The sequence below is a fragment of the Solanum tuberosum genome, unplaced genomic scaffold (genome assembly GCF_000226075.1).
Source record: "Solanum tuberosum cultivar DM 1-3 516 R44 unplaced genomic scaffold, SolTub_3.0 scf00032, whole genome shotgun sequence".
Taxonomy (NCBI): Eukaryota; Viridiplantae; Streptophyta; class Magnoliopsida; order Solanales; family Solanaceae; genus Solanum; species Solanum tuberosum.
The window spans coordinates 2,089,679-2,113,463 of record NW_006238958.1 but is presented as its reverse complement, the minus strand read 5'-3'; the positions used below and the strand labels follow the sequence as shown (position 1 = coordinate 2,113,463).

Below are 23,785 nucleotides of genomic sequence, written 5' to 3'. Positions count from 1 at the left end.
TCTAAATTTGACAGAAAAAAAAAACAAAATTTATGCGCCTTTGAAAATAGTGCCTTACTATATTAAGCTATAAACGACATGTCACTTTTTACGGCTTAACTTAAAATACTATCTCATGAAATTTTATCTCTATGCAATTATATATGCAATAGAAAATTTACTAGATAAATTTAGCTTATGAGGTGGATATAGTGATTAAATTTGATGGTTCAATGAATTTATTGAGATATGAAATGATATTGTACCTTTCTTTGATAATATAAGTTCATTTTTTTTTCATTTTATAATCATATCTTAATGGTTTTCTTTTATTAATAATTTATCAAATTAAAAAAGGGCCATAGTAGGGACTATGGAGCGTCTATCGTTAAAATGGCAAGGGGAAAATTAAGGCAAACAAAATCGGACTAATATATTTAAGATATCAATGCATTTCATGTTACAATATATATTTCGGTGATCAATTTAGAGGCTCGATTAATCTAGATGTGAGTCAAATTATTTTTCCTTGATGGCAAAACTATAAAGTCAATTTTTAAAGTTTCAACTCGAGATCTTCGATTTATAAGAGGGTATTGGAGAGGTAAGGAGATATATTGTATAGTTTAATTCTTCAATAAATATTTAATAGCTAGTGGTCCAAGTTTTTGACTACCACTGTCTAACGAATATAAATTTTCTCCTAAACAATAAAGTATTAAACACCTTCAAATAGTTTATTTCAGATTTTATACATCCACAAAAGTAATTCAAATTAAAAAAAAAAAGACTCTTAATTTTGGGTAAAACTAATAGTCTTTTTGGGTAAAAAAAAAGACTAGTATTTTGAATTTATAACACATCAATCAAATTACGAGGTTTCATCCATAACAAAATTTATTTATTCTGTACAAAAGTTGAAATTTGTAACCATTGTTCAAGCTAATATTTAATAAAATAGCGAAACGATCAATCAAACTTGTCCAGATCATTTTAATCGTCATCAAACACTCAATTAACTCCTACAATATCAAATCTAAACATGATTATCATTTAACTAACACTATTAGTTTTTTTTATTCTTCAAAGCCTATCAATTAAACGAAGAAATTAAATAAATAGACCAAACATTTAACCTATAATGCTTGCATGAATCCATTCATGACAATATTTTATTTCAATTTATAAAGATTCAACATAATTCCAAACTCACGATCATTGTTCAAGCTGACATTTGATAAAATAACATATCAATTAGACTCGTTCAAACCGTCTTAAAAAAGCTTCTTCTGATATCAAATCTAAAAACAATTCACCTATTATTTGCTCCCTTTATCCAACAATAGTTGTCAACTATTGGACTTGACACAAGGATTAAGAAGAAGTAAATGATAAATGTAATTTTACCAAACTATCCTTATTAAATATAAGTCATCTAAACACTAAAATTAAAAGTATTTAATAGTAAGGATAAAAATGGCACAATATGGTAAATTATTCATTGGTTTTATAAACTGGACAAATATTGTTGGACATCCAACAAATAGTATATATAGTGAACAAGTAAAAATGAACGGAGGAGGGAGTAGTATTTACTCTGTCTAATATTGACTTCCCCCATGCGCGTAAAAAAATAGTAAATAGAATAATAATTTTACTATATTACCCTTTGAACACAATAAATTTAATCTTTGAAAAATGCATTAGGAAATGACTATACTTAATCATGAACTAGGTGATAAATGATTTCTTTATTGTCTAAAACTAACCGTAAAAATAAACTTTTAATTTTAATATATTGAACAAGTAAATGTGAACGGAAGAAATATATACGGACAAAATAGAATTAACCAGAAGGAGTAAAAAGTATAATCCTAATCTTCAAATATTAATTATTTGAGACAAAAAAGATGAAAATTAGAAAAATACTAAAAAAGCAAAAAAGATATGATGATTAGAAGCAATTTTTTTGAAAGAGAACCGTTAGGCCACAGCTCGGAACTTCGCGACCTTTCATCCAACGGCTATATTTTACTAGCCGTTACTTTCAAAATTTTATGAAGAAAGAAAAACAAAAAAGGCGTAGCATGTGCAGACATATATCCGATGTTTACGATTCAATTTTATATACCCATTTCCCAAATCCTCTCTTTTTAATGAACCCCAACAAGATAAATCAGTAGAGAAACACTTTTTCTTTTTGAAAATCTTTGATTAGTTTTCATGGGGTTCTTCAATTACTAGTCTTTAATCGATTTCTGGGATCTTTTCGGGTTGTTTCCACTCAAAGATCTGATCTTTTTCGTCTAGTGTTGATCAAGTTTTCAGGTTGGTATTTGGGGTTTCATGAAATGAAGTTTTTGTTGTGTCCAAGCTTAATTCTTTATGATTTTTCTTGGTTCAGATTGATGGGTCATTCAATTTTTCAATTGGGTTTTTGATTTTGTTTTTGTTTTGTGGATTGGTGCAGTGAAGATGGCTGGATCAGATGAGAATTACCCAGGAGTGATTAGGCCTTCAAATCTTCAAGGTGAGTTTAGTTTCTTTTGTGTTCTTGAATTAGTGTTTGTTTCGATTGTTTTGTGTTTGTTGATTTGACTGTGATAAACCCTAATTGTTATTTAGGGGGATTGAGGCCTGGTGTTGGGGGAAAAGTGAATGGAGGGTTGGGGCAAAATAGGAGAGCATTGAGCACAATCAATAGGAATGTAATGGGAGCTCCCCCATTACACTGTGCTGTTGTTCACAAGAGAAATGACATTACTGAGTAAAAACTTCTTAAACCCGAGAACTCGATTGAATTTCTTTTGTTTTTAATCTTGATTTCTCTACATGTTTTAACTTGCTTTTCATTTCTTTATAGAAACAAATCCAATGCTGCTACTAACAAGATCCCTCCTGTTCCGATTCATCGTCCAATCACAAGGTTTGACTCTAATTCTCTTGGTTGTATGATACTAAGTAGCATTTGTCCATACGAAGCTGAATCCTAAAAATCATTACACCTGATCTCGATTCATTTGTTAATTTGTATGTGGGCTTATTGATATTTCAGGAAGTTAGCTGCGCAAATCGCAAGCAAACAGCATCAACCAGCAATCGAGGTATACACTTTCAAGCCCCTCTTGGTTTATTGTAAAGCTGAGCTGCTGTTAACATTGTAGTTTTCCATAGGTAACAAAGCCACCAGTCCCAGTGGTACCAATTAGAAACGAATCAGCAGACTGCATTATTATAGATGCTGAAGATTACAAGACCACTGGTAATTCCGCTGTGCCAATGTTTGTGCAACATACAGAAGCAATGATGGAGGAAATTGATAGGATGGTAAGCTGATATGATCTTTGTATCTTGGTTCTGAATGTGCTTTTGGATTGCCATTGATGTTGTTTTTCATCTTTGATTCAGGATGAGGAAATAGAGATGGAAGATGCAGAAGATTGGTCAATTGTGGACATAGACAGTCCTGATAAAAAGAACTCACTTGCAGTAGTGGAATACATCGACGACATCTATTCTTATTACAAGAAGGCTGAGGTAGAGATGTTATCTCCAGTCTTCCTATTTGTTTGTTAGAGAACTTGTTCATGTTCATTATGATTATGGCCTGTTGTAGAGTTTGCAGTCATATTTTTCACCTTTATGATCATTAAGCTTAATAGATTGCCACATTACACTTAGAATCTAGTCTAATTTAATTAAGGACTGAAACTTTTCAGCCAGTCCAATAATAGATGCATAACATAGAATGTATACACACACGTGCAGGGTATGCTTAGGCTGTTTCTGTTGTGATGTCAGTATTATTTCAATTTTGATATGCAATCTGGAAAGAAATGGAGGTGTTTTGCTTACCCCTTTTCTCTTATTGCAGATCGTTAGCTGCGTCCCTCCAAACTATATGGAACAACAATTTGATATCAATGAGAGGATGAGAGGCATCCTCATTGACTGGCTGATTGAGGTATACAGTCTGCTGCTGTGTGTCATTTCTGAATTTTATGAAGTAGAATTTTGGGTGTTGTTAACGTCTAATCCAATTTAAAGGTACACTACAAGTTTGAACTGTTGGAGGAGACTTTGTATTTGACTGTGAATCTCATCGATAGATTCCTGGCAGTTCAGTCAGTGATTCGGAAAAAGCTTCAACTTGTTGGAATAACAGCTATGCTTCTTGCCTGCAAATATGAAGAGGTTTCTGTACCTGTAGTGGAGGATCTAATTTTGATCTCTGACAGAGCTTACACCAGAAAAGAAGTGCTTGAAATGGTAAGTTAAATAAAAGACCAAAATCATACATTTAACACGAAACGTATTACCTCCATTATGTTCTGGCTAAATGATTTCAACTGTCCACAGGAAAAGTTGATGGTTAATGCCTTACAGTTCAACATGACGGTGCCTACAGCGTATGCGTTTATGAGGCGGTTTCTTAAAGCCGCTCAGTCTGATAAGAAGGTGTGTTAAACTTCTTTGCTACATAGAATGAGTATCACACGAAGAAGTATAACAACATTCTGAATCACTACTGATATAACTTTTTGTTTATGTTTAAATCAGGTGGAGCTCGTGTCGTTCTTCTTGATTGAGCTATGTCTAGTTGAGTATGAAATGCTTCGATTCCCACCATCAATGCTTGCAGCTGCTGCTATCTTTACTGCACAATGCACTCTCGGTGTGTCTAAGGAGTGGAATAAAACCTGTGAGAAGCATAGCAGCTATGTCAAAGATCAACTTTTGTAAGTATACTTTAGATTAATATCTATTTATTGACGAATCAGACAGATGTTTAAACGATTGTGTGTACCTTGATTTTCTACAACAGGGAATGCTCGAAATTGATGGTTTGTTTCCATCAGAAGGCAGCAATTGGGAAGCTTACTGGCGTGCACCGAAAGTACAGCACTTCTAAATATGGCTATGCTACTAGATGTGAACCAGCTTCTTTTCTATTAGAAGCATGGTTTTAGGATTGTCTAGGAGGAGTTCACATGATGAAACTGCATGCTTGCAGTAGTATATGTGTTCAGTTTTTTTAATGCAATTGTTGATGAGCAACATAAGTTGCCCCAGGCTCTGGGGGAAGGGGAGGGTGGTTGAGTTCTTTTGCTACTGATAAAACTTTGTTTATGGTTTTTCATGTCATGTACATTGTTGGAATGTGAAATCTTGCTTTTAATACTTTTTCTTGCATACACATTTACAAGTTGCAGTTTCTTCTCAGCAGACATACTTAAAAAGCTATATGCATCCTCTAACTCAAACTCAGTCTATTTTAAGTTTTAGGTTAAATATGAAACCCAAAATGACGTGTGAGAATCAAAGTGTTAGTTACATTTGGAGTAAAATAGATAAACTAACCAAAATATTATATAACCAAAGAAAATAGATATAGTTGACAAAATTTGAGGGCTATTAGAACTCAAGTGCTTTGGAGTATAACAATTTGACAAAATTTGAGCAGGCTGGCTATTATAACTCAAGTGCTTTTAGAGTATAATTTAACAAAAATATTTGTTTTGGGAGTATAACAATTTAACAATTAACAAAAATATTTGTTCCGTTGCCGGGACTTGAACCCGGGTCTCTCGGGTGAGAGCCGAGTATCCTAACCAACTAGACTACAACGGATGTTGCATAATTTTCGTTATGATTTATTATTATTGAATGACACTCTTTCATAGTACAACTCCTTCCATTTCATTTTTTTGAAAACGGAAAAGGGTCAAAACTACCCTTCAGTTATATTTTGGCTCAAAACTATCCTTCTAGTCTTACTATTGGATCACTTCTACCCTTCCATTTAATGGAATAAGTTGTGGCATTCAATGTGTTTATAATGCCACATAAGTGTCCACTTGCATACCCACCCACCCATTAAAAGGCCCGAGAGATTGAACATCAGCATCAAAACATTCATTATCTCCCTGCATCGGCGAAGGAGACTGAACACTGCGTTACAACCGTTAATTATCTCATTCGGATAACATATCTCCCTTGTCGCCGGAGACGGTGACTGAACACTGATGGTAAAATCGTTAATTCTTTCATCCGAATAACGGATGTCCGTCATAATGAACTTCTACATGACATTATAATTTGCACATTGAATGTCACATCTTATTCCGTTAAATAAAAAGGTAGAAGTGGTCCAATAGTAAGACAGCCAAAACATAGTTGAAGGATATATTTGTATTATAATATTATTATAGATCAGCTGATAAAACTCGAGAAAACACCCCACATCAAGATATATAGCATATCTTAATACAAATATTAATAATTATATTTACGATTAAAATTTATAACCTACCCTTATAAATTTATCATTATTACTCTCAAAGATGAAACTAAATTTTGAGGTGCTAAGTTCAATTTGTAATAGCTCCACTAGGCTCATGTATATCTAAAACGGAAAGATACATTTTTGTTGAAGATAAAAGGGAAATATCTACTGAACTGTACAGAGTAGAGAGCCACTTCAGCTTGACGTGGATGATAAAGACAACTAATGGAAAATCTAAATTGTACAATTATCAATGTGTCGACTGTCGCCTCCACCTCAAATAACGCTAATATCCATGAATTTTTGCTATTTCCCTTAAAGAAATCAAATACCCCAAGTTTTACAAGGTTCTTTGTGTTCTGTCACTATCCAATCAAAATCACTATTCAAACTCTTTTTGTTTTTGTTTTTGTTTCTTTGTCTATGTTTATAATTGCTACATGGGCCAGTTCTTTTCTTTGATCTACGGATGGAGATAGCTCTATATATCAAGATTTTATGAGGTAATAAGCTTTCAACCAGCCCCACCATGCTATTTCTGTATTATTCTTGAAATTTTGGAATTTTTTCTGCAAAGATTAGATTTTTCCCCTTTTTTGGACCTACCCTTTTGCTGGAGGCTTAATTTTGTTGCTGAGTTTATCTATTCTTGAAATATTGTGGTCATTTTTCTTTCAAGATCAGATTTTTTCTGTTTTTGGACCTACCCTTTTGCTGGATGCTGAATTTTGTGACTGATTTTCTCTGTTCTTGAAATATTGTGGATATTTTTCTTCCAAAATCAGATTTTTTTTTCGTTTTTCATAATAACCATGTGCTGGATATTGAATTTGACTTTTTTTGGGTGTGAATTGTGATCTGGCAATGAGGATAAGGATGAGGTGCAAATTGAGAACACAAGTTGTATAGGTTGATATTTTTGTTTGATTAGTTGTATGGTGTCTAGAGATTTCTGGGTTATTTTCAGATGGTGACCTTCCCAACTATCTCATTAGATTTTGAGGTTTCAGAAGTGGCACCTCATATGTTTAGAAATTGCTTTCAAGGACATCTTTTTCCTTTTCTTTATATCTTGCTGTCAAATGTCAAAGCCCTTCCTGGATCCCATTTGATGATTCATGCTTATCACGATTTATTGAGCAAGTTGTTTTCTTAAAATCTTTTTTGTTACTATCTGTCAGACACTATATATATAGCAAGTTTTTCCTCAATCATTTCTCATATTGACTACTGAATCTCTGGCTAAAAATATGGTTCATTATCAGCAGTATTCTGAAGTGAGTAAAGAGGAATTGTTTCCTCAGAGAGAAATGATGGAGAAGAAGCAGAAGAAGTTTCTTACTGTGGCCCCGTTTGAGTGTGCCTGGCCTAATGATCTGAGATTTAGAGAAGCAGGAAGGGGTTGTGTAGCTTTTGATGCTTTCGCGCATAACGATGTAACAGTTGTTTTTCGGGAGCAGGTAGGGAGTCAACACTATCACTACAAAAGGGATAACTGTCCACACTATACTGTAATCATTGGTAGTCATAGGAACAAGAGATTGAAAATTGAGGTTGATGGTAAAACGGTGGTGGACGCTGCTGGTGTCGGTCTTTGTTGTTCTTCAGCATTTCAAAGCTACTGGATTAGTATCTATGATGGATTGATTAGCATTGGCAAGGGAAGGTATCCTTTCCAGAATCTTTGCTTTCAGTGGCTTGATTCAAATCCCAATTGTACCGTTCAGTACATTGGTCTTAGCAGTTGGGATAAACATGTTGGCTACAGGAATGTTAATGTACTGCCTGCCACACCAAATCATTTATCTTTGTGGAAACATGTGGATTTTGTTGAGCATGATTTTGGAGAGGATGATTTAGAACAAGAGTTAGAAGATGGAATTGCTAATTATGAAAGTTGGGGTCTTGGAAAGTTTCTTGAGAATTGGGAGTTATCGGATATGTTTTTCATTGTTGGAAAGGAAGAAAGGGTTGTTCCAGCTCATAAGCTAGTTTTAGAGGCATGTGGGGATTTTTGTCTTAGTTCATCAGTTGAAGAAGCTGTTCACCTGCCAGACATAAGTTATTCTGTTCTTCATGCACTTCTTCAGTACATCTACACTGGACATACTCAGGTGAGTCCCATCTTTCAGGCAATTTCAAATTATTATACTTCCACTAATTGTCTGCTTAACTTTGGATAACATACCTATTGCCTTTTCATTGTTGAGTTTCAGGAACTAAGAACAGAAAAAAAAATCTTTTTACTATTCAGAGAAGGAATTAAATCAAATGTTTAAAATTTGCTCTATGTGACTTTGGTGTATAAACCAATTTTTCTTTATTTTTGTACCTCTTCCTACTGTCTATTTCTTCTAAAGACTACTGACTTCAGCCAAATCTTAAATCAAGCCTACCAAGCGTGTATCAAAGATTATGCATTCCACTGAAATATGTGTTGTGTGCGCGTGCGTGTGAGTATAGATATATATTCCCAAGGTATTGTTCTATGCGACTTTTAGTTTACTTGAATATTTATCTTATAGCTGCTGATTAACTGCTACATTTGAACATTGCAGATTTTGGAGTCTGATCTCTGCTCATTGAAGTCTTTGAGCTTACAATACAAAGTGATGTCATTGGTGAGGCAATGTGAAGAGATCCTTGAGCGAATTATGTCTAATAAGCAACTCGTTGACTCAACTCAGCTTGTAGACATATTTTATCCAAGCTGGCTCCAATGCAGCAAAACTTTTCCTTATGGGTTGCCAATTGATAGAGAAAGGCTTGAACGGTTCCTCTCGACTGGAGAGTATAGTGATCTAGACCTTTATGTTGGAGTTCATGATATTGTTTTGCGATCACATAAAGTGATCCTTGGGTCATGGAGTACTCCTTTCACAAAGGTAATTAACATTGTTAACAACTTCTCTTTGACAAATTTGCCCAACTTATTGCCTTTAGTAGGAAGTAGTACATCAAATCCACAAGCGAAAAGTATGATTTTTCTGTCTTAAACCCCGGTGAAAATTTCCTGTTTCTTTCTCTCTTCATTAGAGAAGTTCCTTACTACAACATCCTGGTTCCACCATTATTATCAGGTGTAAGGTTTTAGTTGCACTGAATGAACCTCTGCCTTTTCTTCAATTCTTGGACTAGACTAGGATACATTACATGTTCATTTGTTCTGATGTTCAAACTCAAAGTCAGCAATTTTCAGTGGTAACCTTTTTTATTGAGCATTTTTGTTGTTTATATGTGAGGTGCTTAGAGAAATCATTCCCATAGGAAAAGAAGATTTTAAGATCAACATGATAATATGGATTGCTTCAATTTCTTAATTGGAGTTGGCGCCTGGAAAGAACAGTAGGAACTCAGAATCGGTCATGAATCAATAGCCATACTCTATGTGTGCTAGTTCTCTGCATTTGTTTCTTGCATCTATGCAATTCTGAAGCAAAAATTTCAGTTTCGTTATTTAAGTAGTTTAATGTTTACCTTCTGCATGGCTTTCAGAATACTGAGAAATTTTTTGAATTGGCAGATGTTTACAAATGGAATGAGGGAGAGTGTTTCTTCAGTGGTCTGCTTAAAAGATGTTCCTCTTGAAGCATTCAAGATTATGCTAGAATTCATGTACAGTGGAGAACTTAATAAAGAAGCTACTGAGGGAATCAATACCTTGTTACTTCAGCTACTTTTACTAGCCGATGAGTTTGGGGTAACACTTCTTCATCAGGAGTGCTGCAAAATACTTCTGGAGTGCCTCTCAGAGGTAATCTTGTGATTCTGACCTCTTTCCAGACACCTCTTTTGTTGCTAAACCTGTATCTGTCGTGTGCATGTTGAAAGTGCTAAATGTCAGACTACAATTAAAAGAGTGGAGAAGTGATGCAGTTCGAAGTTGTGAGCGTGAGCAGAGCCATTTTATGAAAATGAGATACAAATATTAATACCTTTCATCTATACATTATATGCAGGGATGGAGTTCTCCTATTGGAAGAAGGTTCAAGAATTTTTTCTATTATGCCAAGTTTAGTGGACGAGGAAGAAGACACTTTGGAAAAGTCTTTGGGTCGTGATTGTGACACTAACTATTGATCTTTGTTGCAGGACTCAGTATGCCCAATTCTTCAAGTGATATCATCTATTCCCTCGTGTAAACTCATCGAAGAAACCTGTGAGAGGATATTCTCCATGCACTTTGATTATTGTACAACTGCAAGCATTGACTTTGTCATGTTAGATGAATCAAGTTTTAGCAATATCCTTCAGGTGATCATCATTCCCTCCTTATACATGAATAATATGAAGAATGTTGCGATTTTTTGTACTTAAATAAGTATCATCACTTGGGGGAAAAATCTTGATTCTCTAGTTGGAGTAGATGTCTGCAAGGGGGAATATCTTTTGCAAACTTCACAAGTGCAGTATAATAGTGGGTCATATTTAATGTTTCATCCCTTGGACAGAAGAGTTCAGATGATTAGATCTTTGGAAATATTCTTGATAAGGAAGAAAATATTAAATTCACTTTATTTAGAGATGCACTAATAATTTTTATATGCCATTGAATTGACAGTATATCTCTCTCACGATAAACGATTCGTTTTTCAGCATACAGATTTGACAGTGACATCTGAAGAGAGAGTTCTCAATGCCATCTTGCTTTGGTGCTTACAAGCAAGAGAACTGTGTGGATGGGAAGCAGTAAACGAATTGATGGTAAATTCAACACCTGAGATGCTTTTTGGAGAGAGACTTGAGTCTCTAAATGAATTTCTGCATCTTGTGCGGTTCCCTTTACTTTCACCTGATTTGCTGAATAAGGTATATACCTTGAAATTTAGGAGCACCTCATTTCCCCGTCATTCAAGATTAATGTATACTAAAGTTGGCCCTATTAATTGTTGGCTTTGATGGGATTCCTGCAGTTTGAACAGAGTAGCCTTAGCCAGCAAATTCCCACTTTTGACCATCTGGTATGTTACAATCCTTTAGAGAAAGATTCCATGGCCTGGACTAACATTTATAATTTTTCGTATGTTTTGTCATTTTGATAGCTTTGGAGTATTAATTCATATACTATTTAACAGGTTAAAGAGGCATTAAGATTTCTGGAATTTGAGGTCACCGATTTTCAAGGAAGCCAGAGGTGAGTATACTTAAAAGGTTTTATTCAAACCACCCTGTGACCATAGTTAGATATGGTATTGCAATATCCTCGAGGGAATGACCTAGTAAATTAAGCGTCTAATAAATGAAATAACTATTTGTCGGTCTGTATGCATGCTAAACCTGTCTTTCAATTGGAGCATGACTATACAAAATGTCTAAAAGCTGATGAAGTTCTCTGTGTCTTATGATAATAGATTTCAGCATAGAAAATCAAGTTTTAAGGAGCTGCTCTACATATGCGATGGAGATAGCAACGGGGTCCTTTATTTTGCTGGCACATCATATGGGAAACACCAGTGGGTGAATCCTGTTTTGTCCAAGGTAAATCCACAGCTGCAATAAGCAATTTACCTTCCTTCTTTTGACTTGTTACCGTTCTAAAAAATATACAATTGTTTACCATCTCATTTTGTCATCTGTTTAACATTGGTAATTCATGTTTCAGAGAGTAATTATCACGGCTAGTAGCCCCATTTCAAGATGCACTGATCCCAAGGTGTTAGTATCGAGGAACTTCCAGGTTTGAATAGATGACATTCAATTAATGTGAAGGATCTTCTCCTTCTAGATTAATTTGAGAAAAAAAAAGAAATATTCTTTTGCTCTCTCTCTCTTTTTCATCGATGGCATGAAGAAGAGGAAGTCGATACACAAAAGAGAGTGTTAGCTCCATAATGTGAAGGATGAAATATTTTTTTGGTCTCAGGGTACATCTGTTGCTGGACCTCAGATGGAGGGCGGAAGAAACGCTTCGTGGTGGATGGTTGATATTGGTCCGGATCACCAGGTTAGATTTATTGGTTTGTGTATAATTTAATTGTGTGTACATAAGGGAGATGGAAAGAAGTTTTTGTAAAATAAGATGTATGTTGTAACTTAGACAATCACTTCGTCCGTGCTGATTCTCAGATTCATCTGTATTTTTAATTGACTTGTGAAAGTGAACATTTAAAATTGAACATCGATAACTTGCATTTCTCATTGTAAGGGCATTGCATGATATCATGGTTGTCTAGAGTAGTGCTGGTCAGTATACCTCGTGGACAAGATACTGAAAGTGAACACTCATCTCTGCTCTTTTGGTTTCGTTAAAAGTACTCTCTCTCAGTTTATAGCACACTCAAATTGTGTGTCAATATCCCTGATTGATTTTCTCATTTGGTATTCAACTAGAAGATGAAACTTCTGACGCATTTAATATTTGATGAATCGATGCAGCTCATGTGTAACTACTACACATTAAGACAGGACGGATCAAGAGCATTTATCAGACGTTGGAACTTTCAGGTAAGCAGTGCACTCAACATTCACAAACCAGTATACACATCATCTCTAATGGATCTGTGGATGCACTCGTAACTCGTCTATAGATTATACATATATACATACATATATACGTACCAACATCTCCATTTTGTAGAACTGAAAACGTTGTTAAAATTGGCGTTACAATAACAAATTTTTATGCATTGCATTCTCAGGGCTCTTTGGATGGGAAAAATTGGACAAACCTGAGAGTACATGAGAATGATCAAACTATTTGCAAGCCAGGTCAATTTGCATCATGGCCAATTACTGGTTCAAATGCATTACTTCCTTTCAGATTCTTTCGAGTTCTCATGACCGGTCCTACTACAGACGATACTAACCCGTGGAACTGTTGCATCTGCTTCTTAGAACTCTATGGCTATTTTCGTTAGCTTGGCGTCGGTTTGAACATAGTTTTTGTTTTCAAACTCTTCATTTACAGTCAAAATGTTGTATGGTTTTTGTATTCCTCAATGATGTTTACAGTGTTGTGTTGTCATCTGTACTCTTTGCCTGTTACTTGTTTTGAGTTACATGTTTAAAAAAGTGTCTTTTTGCCATATTTTGTTCTCTTATTATTATTATTATTATTATCATACATACATATTAAAAGGGAAATGACAAGTACACAAATCTTAGACCGTTTATGTTCAATCAACTTTTGGAGGCATTGACAGGTCCAAAATTTTGAGTTTATGATTAAGTTCAATCTTAGAATATGAATTTAACATCTATTATAGATACATAAAAATAGCTAATGATAGAACATTGACATTTGGCAGAGCTTAGGGTATGGTATATCCAACGTTAATTTTAGTAATTTTTGTTACGTACGTATATTAAATGTTGAATTAATCACATGAACGGTGGATATTATATTATGAGTTGGCATCAGCAAAATTATTAGTGTAGTTGACTTGTAGTTGCAGTTTTAATAATAAAATGGTAATTAACGGTCGATATTAAAATAACTCTCATTTCAAGTGGGATTAGAACTAGTTATTAAAAAAATGTATACTTTAAGTGATTTGATGGCTTATAATTTAAAGTTTTTCATTTCATGCTAAAATTGTTAATCATTGTAATGTAGACTGCGACTGGAATTATTATAGTGTAAATTTATGCATTCGGTGTAAAATTAATGTATTGAACTTGTCTTTTTTAGAAAATACTTTGTACTTTAATATAGGATTCTGTCATGGGAATTTAAATTAATCGATATCGAACACGGATGGAATACCAAAATTAAAAAAAATACACATGGCCTTCATATGAACCGTGAACCTTTGATAACGTGGAAGTTCAAAGAAGTAAAGTTTAAGAATAAACTGACAAATTAATTTCTTTTATTTGGCCCACTACTAAATTTGCCTTACTTTCTAACATGTCAAGTTGTCTCCTCGTAGTTGAATGATATTCATTTTTCATCCCTTAAGTTCAATTTGATTGTCATACTCACCCATGATGTTCTGAAAAATGCTTGGCCATTCACAAATTTTATCTTAGTTCCTATGAACTTTATAAGAAGCTTTAATTTGACATGTTATATTATTAGATAATATAATCCATAACCCAATAGACAAGTGTATTAATATTGTAACTTTGTAATTGAGTGCATCCACATCTTATTCAATCATTTAAGATCATTAAAATAAATTATTTTTTGACATTCTAAAACTTTGAGCAGAATAAATAGTTCATCAATTATTAATACATATCAATGAAAAGAACAAAAACGACTTATTTATAAATCAACAAACAATTTTAGATTGCTCCAACATATTTTCCAAAATTAAATGCAAGAAAATGCATAATTTTATACTTGATCTTTATAGCTTATTTTTTTCAGCCTAACCAATGAATATTTGAAACTCACAACTTGATTAAAGGGATTTACAACAAGATATATATATAAGTAGTGACAAATCTTGATTTTAAATATTTTAATTTGGAGGTCAAAATTTTACCAATACCATTTGATTTATAACTAAATTTTAAATATAATATTTATACATATCTAGTAAACTTTTGAATATACGTATTTACAAAATATAAAATTATTGTGTTCATATTAGACAATAAATCCTTAACTATATCTGCCTTTACCACTAGAGAAAGTAAAAAACTCTTTACCAAAAATACATGTATTATATATACAAAAAGTCGATTTGATAACTATTGAAATTGTATACGAGTAAGTAACAGAAATATGAAAAACTACAATACTAAAAAAAATATGTTTTACTTCAATTTCGAAACTAATGGGGTCTGAGTGAAATATTCAGAAAGTGGAGGACTACAAAGGGTCATAATGTTTTTTATAAAAAGCCACTAAAATGAGGAAATCAAGAATCATCAGAACATATAAGAAGGTTAAAGCTGAAGCAAAGTACCATAATTTAATCAATGGAAATTAATTTCAATGTTTTATCAAAACCCATTCGAGGATCTTTTCCATCTTTCTCACCTAAAGTTTCTTCAGGGGTAATTTTTACTAATTTCAATTATTTTTAGCCTTTTCATTTCATTTTCCAATATATCTGGATCATCTCCTTAGTTTTGTTTTTTTTAATTTATAATATCAAATATGGAAGAAAAATGACACTTATAGAGCCATATGTAAGTATCATGTGACAAATTTGCAAGGTGGTTGAGTGTATAAAATTCAAAAATTGAGAGATGGAGGGGGGTAGGGGGAGAGACAATATTTAGAAAGAGTGTTCTAGGAGGTTATGGAGGACACGGATGAGGGGTAGAAGGTTAGTTAGGTATTTGAGTGTTGTCTCGCTTATCCTTTCATACTAGTAGTCGTGGAATTATTTGGGTAGTTTCTTGTTTTGTTATTTGATCTTTGTTACTCTATTTTCTGTTTCTTGTACTTCGATTATTGTATTATATATCTTGTCGTAGTTATTGTTCCTCGGTAAGAATGCTCTAACATGCTTCCTTTAGTGTTTTATCATGCCTTCTTCATATTCACGTTGCTTTGAAATGCTTTTACTTTAGCCGAGGGTCTATTAGAAACAATCTCTCTATCTCGTAAGGTAGGGGTAAAGTCCTCCCCACACTCCACTTGTGGGATTACATTGTGTTTGTTGTTGTACATCAATTATGTATACATAATAAGTGGATTTTTTACAACACAAATACAGGGTCAAGGGCAAAGTTCTGAACACGTAGAGGGTTCATTATATGTCCAGGGATATGATAAAAAATTGTTTCTTTATGAAAGTTATATAAGATTTGTTATGGCTTTTGCTGGAAATATAATAAGTTATAATGCTGAGATAGCTACTGAAGTTTGTTTTTTCTAGCCTTTTAAATGTACCAATAATAGATTCCGTATCGTACGAGTATGTTTTGATTACCTGGTCGTGATGTTTCTAGTTTTTACATTTTTTTTGGTGTTGAACTGCAATTGAAAATGTTGTATCCTATGAGACGGATAGTTGAGAATGTGTTCTTTGTATGGACCTTGAGAAGCTCAAACGCTACTCCAATAATTTCTATGAATTCAAATTCAGTTTATGGCTACCAGTCAGTCCAGAAATTAGGATATGTTGCATGTACTTGTTCAATTATACTGTAAGATTTCTTAAGTTCTCAAGATATCCATGTAACCTCGAGAATTTCTTTGACAGGCTTCTAGAAATAAGATATGTTTTCCTTCTCAACATAGTACTGGACTGAAGTTTGGATCTCAGGAGCGGTCTTGGGATATTTCTTCCACCCCAAAATCAAGAGTTAGAAAAGATGAAAGGGTATGTTTGATAATTGATATGGTTGCACGGATAGTATATAAATAGTTGGAAAAATTCTGGACTGGTGCTCATGGCATATTTGATCTGTGCACCGTGTGGAGATGTCAAACATGTGTTACTTCGTTCCGCCAATTTATAATACCTTAACTTGGGAAAGACAGCTCTTTACTCCTGTGGGCATTTGTTATTTGAATTACAATCTTTATGAGCATGGTGTTTTCACATTATCAACTTCTTTCATGTGGTATATAACAGTTTTTAGCTCCGTTAATACCTTTCTTCTTTTTGATATAAACTAACTGTGGTGCATTGCTTGCCTAGATGAAGCACAGTTCAGCTATTTCCGCTGTTTTGACCGATGACAATTCGACAATGGCACCCCTAGAGGAAGATGTCAAGACTGAAAATATTGGCCTCCTAAATTTGGATCCAACTTTGGAACCTTATCTAGATCACTTCAGACACAGAATGAAGAGATATGTGGATCAGAAAATGCTCATTGAAAAATATGAGGGACCCCTTGAGGAATTTGCTCAAGGTAACAGCCAAAAGTTGTGCTTTAGGCAGTTTGACCTTATTTTGGAAGATGAATTGTTTATACCTACTTTGACTTTGCTAGAGAATTTTGCATACCGGGGAGTAAGTAGTGGCTCCATTTAGGTGGCACCTGGCCATTTTTTTGATCCTTTAAAAAGCTGTTTGATTGGGTCTTCAAAAAAGTAGACAAGGTTTTTGGAGAAGTGACACACCCCGGAGTGTCAGTGGCAAAGCAAAGATTTTCACTAAGGAGATTCAAAATAAAAAAAAGTATACACATAAAGAAGCTGAGGGGATTCAACATGTACTATACAAGCATCAAATATAGTCTTAAAGCAATTTTGTAGAAATAAAGAAAGTCTTCCTTCTGTTGCTTCACAATTTCCTTCTATTATCATGAGTTACTCTTTCTGTTTGAAATAGCTTCCTTAATATTAAATTCATGATACTTTTGTTGAGATTTAGCAGTTTTTTCTTGTGTAAACTGCTCTCTTTTTTTGCAGGTTATTTAAAATTTGGATTCAACAGGGAAGATGGTTGCATAGTCTATCGTGAATGGGCTCCTGCTGCTCAGTAGGTCCTCTTCTACTACAAAATAGTAGTATCCATCATCATAACATATTTTCCTATTAAAGCATGGTGTTGCAGCATCATTGGCTTTTTACATGTTCTAATTGCTATTAAGGTTATGCTTCTAATTAACTCATCCACAATGCAGGGAAGCAGAAGTTATTGGCGATTTCAATGGATGGAACGGTTCTAACCACATGATGGAGAAGGACCAGTTTGGTGTTTGGAGTATTAGAATTCCTGATGTTGACAGTAAGCCAGTCATTCCACACAACTCCAGAGTTAAGTTTCGTTTCAAACATGGTAATGGAGTGTGGGTAGATCGTATCCCTGCTTGGATAAAGTATGCCACTGCAGACGCCACAAAGTTTGCAGCACCATATGATGGTGTCTACTGGGACCCACCACCTTCAGAAAGGTTTTGTTATTCATACCTTGAAGCTGAATTTTGAACACCATCATCACAGGCATTTCGATTCATGTTCTTACTAGTCTTGTATGTAAGACATTTTGAAATGCAAAAGTTAAAATAATGTGTCTTTACTAATTTGGACTTGATCCATACTCTTTCCCTTAACAAAATGAGTCAATCTATAAGTGCTTGAGAACTTACTACTTCAGCAATTAAACAGGTACCACTTCAAATACCCTCGCCCTCCCAAACCCCGAGCCCCACGAATCTACGAAGCACATGTCGGCATGAGCAGCTCTGAGCCACGTGTAAATTCGTATCGTGAGTTTGCAGATGATGTTTTACCTCGGATTAAGGCAAATAACTATAATACTGTCCAGTTGATGGCCATAATGGAACATTCTTACTATGGATCATTTGGATATCATGTTACAAACTTTTTTGCTGTGAGCAATAGATATGGAAACCCGGAGGACCTAAAGTATCTGATAGATAAAGCACATAGCTTGGGTTTACAGGTTCTGGTGGATGTAGTTCACAGTCATGCAAGCAATAATGTCACTGATGGCCTCAATGGCTTTGATATTGGCCAAGGTTCTCAAGAATCCTACTTTCATGCTGGAGAGCGAGGGTACCATAAGTTGTGGGATAGCAGGCTGTTCAACTATGCCAATTGGGAGGTTCTTCGTTTCCTTCTTTCCAACTTGAGGTGGTGGCTAGAAGAGTATAACTTTGACGGATTTCGATTTGATGGAATAACTTCTATGCTGTATGTTCATCATGGAATCAATATGGGATTTACAGGAAACTATAATGAGTATTTCAGCGAGGCTACAGATGTTGATGCTGTGGTCTATTTAATGTTGGCCAATAATCTGATTCACAAGATTTTCCCAGACGCAACTGTTATTGCCGAAGATGTTTCTGGTATGCCGGGCCTTAGCCGGCCTGTTTCTGAGGGAGGAATTGGTTTTGATTACCGCCTGGCAATGGCAATCCCAGATAAGTGGATAGATTATTTAAAGAATAAGAATGATGAAGATTGGTCCATGAAGGAAGTAACATCGAGTTTGACAAATAGGAGATATACAGAGAAGTGTATAGCATATGCGGAGAGCCATGATCAGGTATTTTAAATTTATTTCTACAACTAAATAATTCTCAGAACAATTGTTAGATAGAATCCAAATATACACGTCCTGAAAGTATAAAAGTACTTCTTTTGCCATGGGATTCAGAATATTGGTAGCCATTGAATATCATGATAAGTTATTTATCCGGTGACATTTTTATGTTCACTCTTATTATGTCTGCTGGATACAGTCTATTGTCGGTGACAAGACCATTGCATTTCTCCTAATGGACAAAGAGATGTATTCTGGCATGTCTTGCTTGACAGATGCTTCTCCTGTTGTTGATCGAGGAATTGCGCTTCACAAGGTTTGTCCTGTTTCTATTACATTTTAAGGTTCATATAGGCTAGCCACAGAAAATCTCACTCTTTGTGAGGTAACCAGGGTTCTGATGGATTATTCAATTTTCTGTTTATCATTTGTTTATTCTTTCCATGCTTTGTGTTTCTTTTTCAATATCCCTCTTATTTGGAGGTAATTTTTCTCATCTATTCACTTTTAGCTTCTAACCACAGATGATCCATTTTTTCACAATGGCCTTGGGAGGAGAGGGGTACCTCAATTTCATGGGTAACGAGGTATGTCTTACATCTTTAGATATTTTGTGATAATTACAATTAGTTTGGCTTACTTGAACAACATTCATTCCTCAAAATGACCTGAACGGTTGAGCATCAAAGGGGTTGAAACATAGAGGAAAACAACATGATGAATGTTTCCATTGTCTAGGGATTTCTATTATGTTGCTGAGAACAAATGTCATCTTAGAAAAAACATTGTTTACTTTTTTGTAGTATAGAAGATTACTGTATAGAGTTTGCAAGTGTGTCTGTTTTGGAGTAATTGTGAAATGTTTGATGAACTTGTACAGTTTGGCCATCCTGAGTGGATTGACTTCCCTAGAGAGGGCAATAATTGGAGTTATGACAAATGTAGACGCCAGTGGAACCTCGCAGATAGCGAACACTTGAGATACAAGGTTCAGTATTTTGAATCGCAGCTTGTTAAATATCTAGTAATTTTTAGATTGCTTACTTGGAAGTCTACTTGGTTCTGGGGATGATAGCTCATTTCATCTTGTTCTACTTATTTTCCAACGAATTTCTGATTTTTGTTTCGAGATCCAAGTATTAGATTCATTTACACTTATTACCGCCTCGTTTCTACGACTAAGGCCTTGATGAGCAGCTTAAGTTGATTCTTTGAAGCTATAATTTCAGGCTACCAATCCACAGCCTGCTATATTTGTTGGATACTTTCCTTTTCTTTACATGAAGTGATGCTAATTGAAATGGTCTAATCTGATATCTATATTTCTCCGTCTTTCCTCCCCCTCATGATGAAATGCAGTTTATGAATGCATTTGATAGAGCTATGAATTCGCTCGATGAAAAGTTCTCATTCCTCGCATCAGGAAAACAGATAGTAAGCAGCATGGATGATGATAATAAGGTAAAATCATCTAAAGTTGAAATGTTGGGTTTATGAATGCTTTAATTCTATCCAAGGACAAGTAGAAACCTTTTTACCTTCCATTTCTTGATGATGGATTTCATATTATTTAATCCAATAGCTGTACTGATTAGTTACTTCACTTTGCAGGTTGTTGTGTTTGAACGTGGTGACCTGGTATTTGTATTCAACTTCCACCCAAATAACACATACGAAGGGTATATATGTTTTACTTATCATGAAATTATTGCTCTGCTTGTTTTTAATGTACTGAAACAAATCATTTTCACATTGTCTAATTTAACACTTTTTCTGATCCTCGCATGACGAAAACAGGTATAAAGTTGGATGTGACTTGCCAGGGAAGTACAGAGTTGCACTGGACAGTGATGCTTGGGAATTTGGTGGCCATGGAAGAGTAAGGATTTGCTTGAATAACTTTTGATAATAAGATAACAGATGTAGGGTACAGTTCTCTCACCAAAAAGAACTGTAATTGTCTCATCCATCTTTAGTTGTATAAGATATCCGACTGTCTGAGATCGGAAGTGTTTGAGCCTCCTGCCCTCCCCCTGCGTTGTTTAGCTAATTCAAAAAGGAGAAAACTGTTTATTGATGATCTTTGTCTTCATGCTGACATACAATCTGTTCTCATGACAGGCTGGTCATGATGTTGACCATTTCACATCACCAGAAGGAATACCTGGAGTTCCAGAAACAAATTTCAATGGTCGTCCAAATTCCTTCAAAGTGCTGTCTCCTGCGCGAACATGTGTGGTACAGTTCTTGCCGCGACCTCCCTTTTTATTGTGGTTTTGTTCATAGTTATTTGAATGCATAGAAGTTAACTATTGATTACCGCCACAATCACCAGTTAAGTCCTCTGAATACTAATTTGAAAGGTAGGAATAGCCGTAATAAGGTCTGCCTTTGGCATCTACTGTACAAAACAAAAGGATGCCAAAAAAATCTTCTCTATTCTCTTTTTCCCTAAACCAGTGCATGTAGCTTGCACTTGCATAAACTTAGGTAAATGATCAAAAATGAAGTTGATGGGAACTTAAAACCACCCTGAAGTAAAGCTAGGAATAGTCATATAATGTCCACCTTTGGTGTCTGCGCTAACATCAACAACAACATACCTCGTGTAGTCCCACAAAGTGGGTTCAGGGGAGGGTAAAGTGTATGCAAAACTTACGCCTACCTCAGAGGTAGAGAGGATGTTTTCAATAGATCCTTGGCTCAAGAAAAGAAGTCCAAAAAGAAGTAACAGAAGTGAAAGCAACGCGTGTAGCTAAGCGACCCAACTTGTTTGGGACTGAAGCGTAGTAGTTGTTGCTGTTGAAACAGTGCATGTAGTTTTCACTTATATGGACAACACAATTATTTGTGCAAGTCAAAAAATGTACTACTATTCTTTGTGCAGCTTTATGTATAGAAAAGTTAAATAACTAATGAATTTTGCTATCAGGAAAATAGCTTGGAGAGAAATTTTTTATATTGAACTAAGCTAACTATATTCATCTTTCTTTTTGCTTCTTCTTCGCCTTGTTTGTGAAGGCTTATTACAGAGTTGATGAACGCATGTCAGAAACTGAAGATTACCAGACAGACATTTGTAGTGAGCTACTACCAACAGCCAATATCGAGGAAAGTGACGAGAAACTTAAAGATTCATCATCTACAAATATCAGTACATCATCTACAAAAAATGTACTACTATTCTTTGTGCAGCTTTATGTATAGAAAAGTTAAATAACTAATGAATTTTGCTAGCAGAAAAATAGCTTTGAGAGAAATTTTTTATATTGAACTAAGCTAACTATATTCATCTTTCTTTTTGCTTCTTCTTCGCCTTGTTTGTGAAGGCTTATTACAGAGTTGATGAACGCATGTCAGAAGCTGAAGATTACCAGACAGACATTTGTAGTGAGCTACTACCAACAGCCAATATCGAGGAGAGTGACGAGAAACTTGATGATTCATTATCTACAAATATCAGTAACATTGGTCAGACTGTTGTAGTTTCTGTTGAGGAGAGAGACAAGGAACTTAAAGATTCACCATCTGTAAGCATCATTAGTGATGCTGTTCCAGCTGAATGGGCTGATTCGGATGCAAACGTCTGGGGTGAGGACTAGTCAGATGATTGATCGATCCTTCTACGTTGGTGATCTCGGTCCGTGCATGATGTCTTCAGGGTGGTAGCATTGACTGATTGCATCATAGTTTTTTTTTTTTTTTTTTAAGTATTTCCTCTATGCATATTATTAGCATCCAATAAATTTACTGGTTGTTGTACATAGAAAAAGTGCATTTGCATGTATGTGTTTCTCTGAAATTTTCCCCAGTTTTTGGTGCTTTGCCTTTGGAGCCAAGTCTCTATATGTAATAAGAAAACTAAGAACAATCACATATATAAAATGTTAGTAGATTACCATACCTCATTCTGTTCTTTTTTGGTTCATTCTTTCCAAATCCAAAGTCATTTTATCAAGATATTTCATTAAGGCTTTCAAATTAAGTCATGTTTCAATTGAACGCTTCGACTTTTGATTAAGTGTTTTCATTATAAGTACAAAATTTGAAATTGTGTTTGCGTGGTTAAGTTAACCACATAAAATATGTCATCTTCTTTAATCATACGCATTCGCCTAAATAGACGTTTTCTACTTGAGGGTGATGCATTCAATTAAATGAGATCACATATTTTATGTGGTTGATTTAACTAATAGATAAATTAAAACAAGCTCAAACTTTACCTCGAGATTTGGACAGAAAGTGTCTAAGTGAAACACTTTATTATGGAGTTGAGGTACTCAGCTGAAACATGACTAATTTAGAGTATTTTAATGAAATATTTTGACAAGTTTTAAGAGGTTGTGTTGTTTTTTCCCAAATTAAAAAAAATAAAAAATCTAAGAAAATACCAAATCCGGGGCCCGATTACAACTCTCGGGTCAGTCTTATTAATGGTGGATTAATCTTGTAAAAGGGGTATATTAGTATTGAACTAAAGAAAACTTCAATTTTGAGATCAAAAAATGGGGGAGAAGAACAAGTACAGTATAATTATACCTACCTACAATGAACGCCTCAATATTGCTCTCATCATCTACCTCGTCTTCAAGCATCTCACGTAAACACTCTTTCTCTCTCTCCCGTTTTCGTTTTTTTTTTTTTTTTTTTT

General features: G+C 34.7%; 4 protein-coding genes and 1 non-coding gene across 7 annotated transcripts in view; 4 read left to right on the top strand and 1 right to left on the bottom strand.

Moving 5' to 3' along the window:
- Window positions 1–2,059: 2,059 nt before the first annotated feature.
- Window positions 2,060–5,160, top strand: LOC102597602 (G2/mitotic-specific cyclin-2-like). Its single transcript, XM_006342070.2, has 12 exons — window positions 2,060–2,307; window positions 2,450–2,509; window positions 2,605–2,746; window positions 2,843–2,905; window positions 3,035–3,083; window positions 3,154–3,306; window positions 3,388–3,516; window positions 3,854–3,943; window positions 4,027–4,248; window positions 4,339–4,437; window positions 4,540–4,718; window positions 4,805–5,160. Exons 2-12 carry the CDS (start codon window positions 2,455–2,457, stop codon window positions 4,947–4,949), a joined length of 1,326 nt encoding a protein of 441 aa, XP_006342132.1. The 5' UTR covers window positions 2,060–2,307; window positions 2,450–2,454; the 3' UTR covers window positions 4,950–5,160.
- A 377-nt stretch (window positions 5,161–5,537) lies between these two features.
- Window positions 5,538–5,610, bottom strand: TRNAE-CUC (transfer RNA glutamic acid (anticodon CUC)). Its single transcript has one exon. It is a non-coding gene; the product is annotated as a tRNA-Glu (tRNA).
- A 967-nt stretch (window positions 5,611–6,577) lies between these two features.
- Window positions 6,578–13,290, top strand: LOC102596835 (BTB/POZ domain-containing protein At2g30600). 3 transcript variants are annotated; one of them, XM_006342068.2, is made up of 13 exons: window positions 6,578–6,768; window positions 7,534–8,379; window positions 8,824–9,150; window positions 9,789–10,019; window positions 10,358–10,519; window positions 10,862–11,074; window positions 11,179–11,226; window positions 11,341–11,399; window positions 11,617–11,743; window positions 11,868–11,942; window positions 12,129–12,209; window positions 12,641–12,709; window positions 12,904–13,290. In XM_006342068.2, exons 2-13 carry the CDS (start codon window positions 7,576–7,578, stop codon window positions 13,120–13,122), a joined length of 2,415 nt encoding a protein of 804 aa, XP_006342130.1. In that variant the 5' UTR covers window positions 6,578–6,768; window positions 7,534–7,575; the 3' UTR covers window positions 13,123–13,290. The 3 variants fall into 3 exon arrangements, with proteins under 3 accessions (XP_006342130.1, XP_006342131.1, XP_006342129.1); XM_006342069.2 differs by having other exon boundaries at window positions 7,531–8,379; XM_006342067.2 differs by lacking the exon at window positions 6,578–6,768 and having other exon boundaries at window positions 6,833–8,379.
- Window positions 13,291–15,087: 1,797 nt separating this feature from the next.
- LOC102596498 (1,4-alpha-glucan-branching enzyme-like) lies at window positions 15,088–23,025 on the top strand (the record flags this gene model as incomplete). Its single annotated transcript, NM_001288254.1, is given in 18 exon segments — window positions 15,088–15,214; window positions 16,372–16,491; window positions 16,813–17,029; window positions 17,532–17,601; window positions 17,747–18,016; window positions 18,231–19,137; window positions 19,334–19,450; window positions 19,659–19,721; window positions 20,015–20,122; window positions 20,494–20,595; window positions 20,746–20,813; window positions 20,932–21,013; window positions 21,256–21,331; window positions 21,333–21,372; window positions 22,156–22,291; window positions 22,471–22,566; window positions 22,569–22,599; window positions 22,602–23,025. Coding segments are annotated over 18 exon segments (2,586 nt in total). The 3' UTR covers window positions 22,607–23,025.
- A 512-nt stretch (window positions 23,026–23,537) lies between these two features.
- The window catches only part of LOC102596162 (dolichol-phosphate mannosyltransferase subunit 1), a 4,681-nt gene continuing 4,433 nt past the window's right edge, over window positions 23,538–23,785 (top strand). Inside the window, exon 1 of the mRNA XM_006342065.2 lies at window positions 23,538–23,734. Coding sequence (XP_006342127.1) covers window positions 23,640–23,734 — 95 coding nt within the window. The 5' untranslated portion in view covers window positions 23,538–23,639. The remainder of the gene's footprint in view (window positions 23,735–23,785) is intronic.